The sequence below is a fragment of the Mugil cephalus genome, chromosome 8 (genome assembly GCF_022458985.1).
Source record: "Mugil cephalus isolate CIBA_MC_2020 chromosome 8, CIBA_Mcephalus_1.1, whole genome shotgun sequence".
NCBI lineage: Eukaryota > Metazoa > Chordata > Actinopteri > Mugiliformes > Mugilidae > Mugil > Mugil cephalus.
The window spans coordinates 2022615-2031281 of NC_061777.1; the positions used below are offsets into that span (position 1 = coordinate 2022615).

The window sequence follows — 8667 nt, forward strand, 5'->3', positions numbered from 1 at the left end:
TGTTTAATAAAACGAGTCATGGATACGACAGAAGTCATGGATAAGAAATGAAAACAGCTACACTGAGTCAAATTTAATCTCCAGAACAGCTTTATTTCACAATGGAACCGTTTGCTAGCTTAGAAGAACATTTTAATGACAGAACCAGGGTTATTTCAAAAAATGACAAAGATGCACAATTGTGTAAACACTTTTTCAGAAGGTCAATTTGCTGCTTGATTTGAACTTTTGCCACAAACTAATCAGATGTTACCATGTAAGACGTGGAAGTAGCTTGGGTGGTTGGGTTGGAGTCGGTCACATTTGCCTTTTTCCTGTAGTCAAAGAAAAAGACAACGTTAGCATCTGGAGGCCGAGTAACACAGAAAAGAAATGCTAGCTTGGTGTTTTTTTGCGTGGTGGTCAGGGATGGCACGATTCTAGTAAAGCAACGTGCAAGCGTTTATTACCATTATCACAACAACCCGTGGCGAACACAAGACGTAGAGCTTTGTCTGCCACATCTCCGCCTTTGAACACAACAATATACCGGTAATTAATTAAATTACATTTAACTTTGGATTTGTTTGTTTGCAAAAAAAAAAAACCTGGTGACACATCTCCATGACCACCACTAACACTGTAAAGTCGGTCATTCCTAAGGCTAAAGATGAAGTGATAAGTTTACATTCACTAAGATTTCCTGTTAAATTATACTTCAGGTAACATTTGTTTGGAGGTATATTCTTTTATTTCTAATTCACTATGTCACAGTTTCAGTGTGTTAGAAATCCACCATCCCTACTGCGAAGCATGGAGGTGGCAGCATCATGTTGTGGAAGGGACTGGTGCACTTCAGAGAAGAGATTAAGATAGACTTTGTGGAAATACTGAAACCACAATTAGAAACATCAACCAGGAAGATAAAGCTGGGTCACAAATAAAGAGACAATGACCCCAAGCACACGTCCAATGAGTCTGATAGAAAATGTCTAAGGACAAATGTTCAGACCAATGGACTAAAATCCCTGCAACTCTTTGTAAGAAGCTTGTGGAAGGCTACCAGCAACATTGGACCCAAGTTAAAGGCTATTAATGCTAAGTGTATCCAAACTTCTGACCCACTGGGAACGGGATGCAATAAGTAAAAACTATTTCATATTCTTAAAATAAAGCAGGGGGATAATGTAAAGGTTTCTTACTGCTGCAAGGTTTGGATAAACTCTGGGAACCACTTGGCTGTTGGGTCGATGCAAAACTTGCTCCCTCTCCATGTGAAGATTCTGTGGAGAAGGAGGAGGATTATAGTTTAAATTTATAAGACGCACACACACATTTAATTCTACCTGCTGTTAATGTTTGGGAGGTTGAAGCAGACAAGACACAGGCGAAGACACAAAGGAAACAAAGCCAAATCAAACAATCATATTCCAGCATCAAGAAGCAGAACAAACAGTGTATTTTAAGAAGTAGTGCCAGTTTGTTGTGTCATTATGTATATTCCCATTTTGCACATCTGTGTGGTTTCGCCACCTTCACTTTTGATCTGATGCCAACGGGACATTTCCGAGTGGCACAACTACCCTGACGTCAGACCAGATTAAACACAGTTGGTGCAAGAGCTGGTAGAAAAGCTGGTAGACGTGCAGTTTAGCATAAATACAAGAAATCTGATGCAAACACGGCTCGTTATCAAAATATATTTGACAAAGATAAAACATGTTAGCTAGTGAGGGATATGTAGACGCTTCAAATGCGATTAGCTGCTTCTCCCCTGCAGTGTTAATGCTAAGCTAGGCTAAGCTAGGCTCCAACTTAAGTGTTTTATTTACCGCTACAACATTTTAGAGAAAACTGTTTACTGTGTACTTTATAACTTTGTATCTTCTATGAACGTGACAGGACAGCTAGTTTTACATTTCAAAGAACTCATCTTTATCAACTATATCAAGGCTTGAGGATCTTTGACCATTCTTGAATTAGCTGGGAGTTAATGGGGGCGGCCAGAGAGTCAATTTGTGGCAAAAATTAATTATCAATCAATCAAGTAACAAAACGGACGTTTTTTCATAAGAAAAATTCCGTATTTTCTGTTGCTGATTTCATTTGTAGTAAAGCATCTTGGCTCCTGACACCATAATAAAAGAATTTTAAATGAGTCGTGATACTCACAGGACTTCAACATAGCGGCAGCGTCCCGACACGGGGGTCACCTCGATTTTCTTTACGATATAGGCAGGAATACGAGTCTTGACCACAGTGCGGCAGCGGCACCCTGCGAGAAAATCAAATAGTTGTGATTCGTAGTCTGGTTTTAGTTAAAAAAAAAAAAAAAAAAAAAAAAAGTGACTCAAGTGCACAGATTTTGTTGTATATCACAAAATAAAATACCTAACATGAGCTACAGCTTTATTTAATGATCGAATTCAGTCAGTGGAGAAAGGCTGAAAGAGATTTATTCAGCATGAGGCATCAACTGTTTAATAGTTTTGTACTTCAGTAATGAACATTTTAAATCAACTATTTAGCAAAGAAGAATAAAAATATAAGAAAAAGGGAAATAATAACAAAGTTAGAGCAATCTTTTTGAAAATACGACAACTAAACACCAAAAAATAAATAAATTAAATCTAATTTTTGTCAAATTGTCTTCTATGAGTAGATATTACAATTAAAATAAATCATAAAAAAAGGAATGAGAGAAGCTCAATGGTACCATGCAGAGTGGTGATGCAGCAGCAGAAAGTCAGGGCAGCCAGCAGGATCAGCAGCTTGTTCATCTTCTGGCGGTTGTTTAGATCTTTCAGCAACAATGAGGATGTGAGAAAGATTTGTGAGAGTGAATGGAGTAGAGTCTGCGTTTATAAAGCTGCAAATGAGGAAGTGTTATGTCATGGGTGGTTTCTGATCCAATTGTGGGCTTTCCTTAAACGTTCAGTTTTTATGATCAATCAACCAAAACTGCGTATTTACTGCAAATAAAATGTAGTTTTTTTTGTTTTTGCCTTCTAGTGTCTCACGGTTCAGCATTTACCTGTAGATGGTAACGGGGGCAAACTGGAAAGTTTAGGTTTTTAAAATTGAAGGATGAACTGGCTCCACTAGATGACAAAATAGTATCACGTCAAACTGGATGCACACTCAGCAGATTTTCAGTGGCAATAATAGTGAAAGGACAAATTCCCACGTTTGACTCGTCTAGACATCAGAATTACTTCATTAATCCCAAGAGACAACTTTTTGTTACAGTAGCTCTTCCACAAGTACCAGTGCCCAGAACAAAGAGCAACGTAGACGATAAGAATATTTAAGTATGCAATTAGAACAAGAATACATGCACCAATGTAGAAAATAAATAAGTATAAGTGAAGATGCATTGTGAGTTGTTGCTCTATAGCAGCAGTGAATATGGTTCTAATGCACAGCAGGAAATTATTGCACACGGTGAGTCTAGAGTCCAATAAATATATAACGAAATCTGTATAAGTATACAAAGTGAACATGAGTTATTGCACAATATTAGCATAAATAAGGGTCATTGCACAGAAGGAATTTATCCAACCAACCGTGGAACCCTTTAGACCCCTGAAGGTGTGGAGCTGTGGTATGGCTGGATCCATGGATCTGGACCTTAGACCTGATTAAATCTGGAGAATAAGAAATTGTCTCCATGGAAGGGTTAGGGGTTAGGGGTTAGGGACATGGAGCTATGAGTCAGAGGAATGTCTGCCTGAATGGAAGGACCCAAGGTCTCCCAGCAGAACATGGACCAAAGCATCAGAAGAACATGATCCATCAGAACCAGAACCACCTTCTTCAATGCCTCCGTGGTCCAGTTCTCATGTTTCCATTGGAGGAGATTTCATGAAAGGTCCCTGATGTGGTCTGAGATCGATGGACTGAATCAGAACCAGAACCACACGGTTCCTGTCTCTGGTTCTTCTCCTTCCTTGGACCACCGTTGATTGGTGCTGACCACTGCAGAAACAGGAACACCCAACCACAGCTGCTAGTTGATGTTGCAGCCCATTCGTCAAATCCTTCCACTTGAACATTTGTCCGGCCTCTGACATGAACTTTTAGGACACAATGTTTAACTTGCAGGACACAATGTTTAACTTGCTTCCCAGTATATTTCACCCACTGACATCAGCCATGAGAACCAAATAGTCAGCTTTATTCCCCGTCACCTTTCAGTCGTCCGATGCCGCGTTCCAGTTATCTCAGAGGTCGGAAGTAGGAGCTGGGAATGATGGCGTTCCAGTTACAGAAGTCGGAAAACAAGATGAAAGTTCTTGCCTTGTCCCAATATAACTTGGTGGAAACTTGGTGTGTTCAATATTTATATTTTGTAAAGAATGTTATGATGTTCAACTCATGATTTTTTTTTTTTTTTTTTTTAACTAGAATTATTTCCTGTGATGAAATCAACAAGATCATGCATGAGGCAGAAATTTTTAAAAATATTCAAAAGTTTTAATTGTAGGAAATAAAATACACTGTTAATCACTATAACAGCATTTCCACATACAAATGTGGTAAAACACTGTCTGTACGGCCGCATCAAAAACTAATCAGAAGTGCTAATAAATGGAATATCACAGGAGGTGATGATTCTGACTTCGGAGTGCAAATGGAGCACACCATTAATATTTTGACTGATTAGTAACTATATTAGCTTTTGCTTCATATTCTGTACAAAACAAACCACAGGTGAGACTGTACTTCAACTGATTCATTTACAATTAAAAATCAATTTGCACAGTGACCAAGTACAGGAATACAGTATGACACAAAAACATTTCATTTCTTCTGTCCGACCAAACAAACTATCAATATATCGTTCCAAGTATTTGAAATTCTCCAGACTGCATTTCCGTTTGGTTCTCAGAAGAAAAGCAAAGTCAACGTTTGCACAGTGACAAGGCTGTCAGGAATTTTTACAGCATTGTTTGGGTTTATCATGATATCTAGCGTGTTTACACCTATAAACTCTAGGTGGAGTTCTTGTACTTTCACTTTCTTTGAGGTGAAATAACCGTCACAATATTAACTTGTACGATGCGTCCATGACGTTTTAAACCACTGCACCATTTATTCAGATTCAAGAAAGTTTATTTAAGGCTCTTATGACTGGAAGAAGAGTGTGATAATTCTCACTTATGTACAGCCCAGACTTTTATTGGTCAAAAACTAGGGCAGCTGCAAAGTAATGTGATGTTGGGTGAAACTATTGTAAGCGAGACCGAAGCAGACTCATGGGAACCTGGATTCAACCCGTCCAGAATCAGGAACAGGGGTGGGGGTAAAAATAGAGCCTCTTGTCGAGCTGCTGGAGAGTACCCAAATACTAATTTGAGCTTAACTTCTGTATTTGCCTCGGAGGTCCCGCGCTGATAACCACATCCTTTTCTGGTAAGGAATCAACTGGGGGAATTGTATGCCCACCCCCCCGGCCTCCAAAGTTAGACTGTATTTCCCGTATATGAAAATGAGATGAATAGTCCCAGATTAGATTTAGATAAGATGAGTCGTGTACAGTAAACACTGAAGTCTAGTGGGGTCATGGTGGTGGAGGTGTTTTAAGTTATAAACTTTCTTGACTTTAAACAGATATGAGTCTCTGGAGGCATTGCTTAATCTGCATAACCTACATAACCTTTGTTACAAATTCAGAAAGACCCTCGTGTTCAGCATTTCTAGTTCCCATTTCTTCTTCACAAGAAAATTAATAATTAAGTAATTATTGGCAGTTCACAACTAATTCAATTGATGCAGCTTTTTTCATTTCCCATTTCGTCTATAAAATTAATTAAAGGGTATGAATCAGGGTGTGACGCATTAAATCATGACCTTCCTTCGGAGGAAGGTAGTGTTGAATTGGTTGGGTGTGTTTCAATAACCAGGCGTCATCTGACTTTGATTTCGTGCAAGAGATGGCATCAAATACAGCTCTTGACCTTCAGACTTCAGAGAATGGTGTCAAGCAGGGTGCGTCCATCTGTTATTATGAAGTCTGTACTTCTGACAGGTTTAGATGATGACGATATGACGACGACATATTATTCAAACAGGCATGAGGTCGAATCATTCTTTAAGTTTCTGCTTTAAACTGATCTAAAGTTGAGTTTGAAAGTGATGATTTTGGAGCATCATCCTTTGTGGATCCCAGAATCATAGCATGTTTCAGCCATTATCACTAGACAGCCTCACCTGAAGGAGACTGATTTACATGTGTTTGACCGTTGTCAGTGTGTTAACTTTAGTCCGAGGAAGGTATTTTTGGAGATTAGATCCAGAATGAGCCAGTCAGTTCATTTAAAAAGGGAAAGTTTAGAGTTCACATTAACTTTAAATCCATTTTGAATGTGTACTCAACACCAAGGAATTCTGTTGATTGAATTTAAAGTTTTACAGGCTGTACTGAGGGTATTTTATTTGTTAGACAGGATTAGAGAGTAATTGACTCACCACCTGAGTAGCCACTTTCCAGCCAAACAGCGCTCCTGTCGACTGTTCAGAACGACCCTCTGCTTCATACACTGCAAAGCCCCAGAACGAGATAAAACATCCACCTGGTAGACAAGAAGAGACGGGGTCACTTCAGGAGAGGCCTGGTTCAGTCACAGCAGGAACTTCACGTTGGACATCCTTAAGTTTTGGCAAGCAGCAAGACAAGACGAGCCTAGCAATATTTAAAATGGAGGATACAGGAGAAGGTTTGAAGAGGGTACGAGAAGCTGTAGTGGGAAATGTAGATACTTCCCTACCACTACAACTTTGCAGATTTAGTCTGACATCCCAGCCTGGAAGGACCCCGGTAGGGTTAGGAGTAAACGTCCTTCATTTTGAGCTGACCAATTTAAAATATTAACTCATAAAGGGGCATAAAGAGTGTGAAATCCTGAAACTGATTGTTGCACAATTAACTCTGAGGCAGACGTTTAGAAAAGAAAGAAAGAAAAGGGAAATCTACTGCCCACATTCATGTACTCACCGCAAGGAGGAAGCATCCCAATATTTGTAACTGATGGTTCCAAGCATCGTATCCTCTGAAGTGAAAGTGAACTTAACTTTCAGAAAGACTAATTTAACTGACTCGACATGTAAACCCTGATCAGCTCGTGCAAGCGTGGCGTCAAGTTTCCAGTAGAAAGTTGTTGACTAAGCATCAGGTAAGGGAGGCTGAAGGTTTCTGTGGAGGTCGGTGCATCTAGCGCCAGTAAGATCAGAAGGATCCAACGCTCCAGCAGAAGCTTCAAAACAACACATGTTCCCTGATCAATAAAGACTGCGCTCAAAAGAAGGCATTTCATGAGTCCAATTAATGAGCCCAAACACACCTGAGCTAAGACGGAGAAGATGAAGATGCTTGAACACTGATGAAGACTTGAGAAAGACAAACATTCCTGAACTTAAGAGACTCATCTCATCTTCTACTACCAATTAATCCTCACTAGGATGGTGGGGGTTGCTGGAGCGTATCCCAGCTGTCATTGATATCGCAGGGCTAACACAGAGACACACAATCATTCGCACTCACACCTGGGGTCAACTTAGAGTCACCAATCAGCCTAACGAGCATGTTTTACAAGCTGTGCTGCACAGCATCTGTGCAACTCCAATGCTGCTGCAATCAGAGCAAAGCAAATGAAATGTTCTGAATTTCATGCACATTACTTTTATCTTTGATCTATTTTTTCACCATATAGACAAAACTGAATGTCTGATAGTTAACCCTACCTCTGTGAAACGTGCTTACTAACTCGTATTCTTTGTTTCGTTTCTCCTCAATTTAAAGATAAAAAGATACCATATTCTTTGAGGGCCGCATCTTACAGCAGAAGCAAAAGTAGGGCAAAAGCATCCTGCAGAGAGAGAGAGAAAAAGCACACACATGAGTGCAGACACTTCCTCATTAACAGGCAGTGACCGGCCCCACCACAAAAAAACAACAATTTTGCATTCTATTATTGGCATTTTTTTAGGGGATTATACCACCCTCTTGAAGTGAAACCCATCTGTCTACCAACTAAGGAAACCACTGTGTTTCAATTTCTCGTCATTAGACATATAAAAAGGTCAACAAAAAGTGACCCTGAAAAAAAAATAAATGGCTGCTTAGTTCAGCAAGTTTTAAAGCCTATACGATGCCTGGGCTCAGCGGCATTCTCTTTAATATTCTATGCTCTTTAATGCAGAAATATCAGATTACTTTAAAATACCTTGACTTTTGAAGTGCATGGTGTTCCTCCAGGAACTAGTCAAGGGCCTTGTGTGTTTGCGAGCAGGTGAAGCTCACAGTTTGCATTGAAATTTGCTTTTCAAAAGGCTTTGCATGGAAAATAAAAACATCCCAACCCTGATATTTGAGGGAAATGCAAATTCCAATGGTTTACTTTTAAGGTTTCCCGTTAATAACAGATTTAACACATTTTTAATAATTATATTGTTAATACTGATCAATTTATGTGTCAGGAACATTTTACCTTCAGGTTGGAGCTGCATTATTTATTTATTACACAGTAAAATCAGCATACCCAAATTAACACTGTAAGAGTTTTTTAATGTTTGGCAGTACAAAAACATTTATTTTAAAACTTGCACCACAAATATTAGAACATGCAACAGTCAGGCACAGTGTAGCGTTAGCACCACTTTAGCACGCTAGCTAGCAACTCCAAACCA

The 8667-nt window shown here is 39.3% G+C and overlaps 1 protein-coding gene across 3 annotated transcripts; it reads right to left on the bottom strand.

The window, feature by feature from the left end:
* Positions 1-67: 67 nt before the first annotated feature.
* Positions 68-7413, bottom strand: LOC125012388 (C-X-C motif chemokine 13). Of its 3 annotated transcripts, XM_047592318.1 has the most exons (7): positions 7323-7397; positions 6977-7235; positions 6451-6554; positions 2696-2779; positions 2152-2254; positions 1182-1262; positions 68-314 (listed from the first exon to the last, which is right to left on the bottom strand). In XM_047592318.1, exons 4-7 carry the CDS (start codon positions 2757-2759, stop codon positions 239-241), a joined length of 324 nt encoding a protein of 107 aa, XP_047448274.1. In that variant the 5' UTR covers positions 2760-2779; positions 6451-6554; positions 6977-7235; positions 7323-7397; the 3' UTR covers positions 68-238. The 3 variants fall into 3 exon arrangements, with proteins under 3 accessions (XP_047448274.1, XP_047448273.1, XP_047448272.1); XM_047592317.1 differs by having other exon boundaries at positions 2696-2848; positions 6977-7413; XM_047592316.1 differs by having other exon boundaries at positions 6977-7412.
* Between the last annotated feature and the right edge of the window lie 1254 nt (positions 7414-8667).

Excerpts from the sequence above, each read along its gene's own strand:
- LOC125012388 (XM_047592317.1), bottom strand. The coding sequence starts at position 2,759 with ATGAACAAGCTGCTGATCCTGCTGGCTGCCCTGACTTTCTGCTGCTGC. Across the intron at positions 2,255-2,695 it reads CTGCATCACCACTCTGCATG|GGTGCCGCTGCCGCACTGTG; the intron begins GTACCATTGAGC and ends ATTTTCTCGCAG. Across the intron at positions 1,263-2,151 it reads TGCCGCTATGTTGAAGTCCT|AATCTTCACATGGAGAGGGA; the intron begins GTGAGTATCACG and ends CCTTCTCCACAG.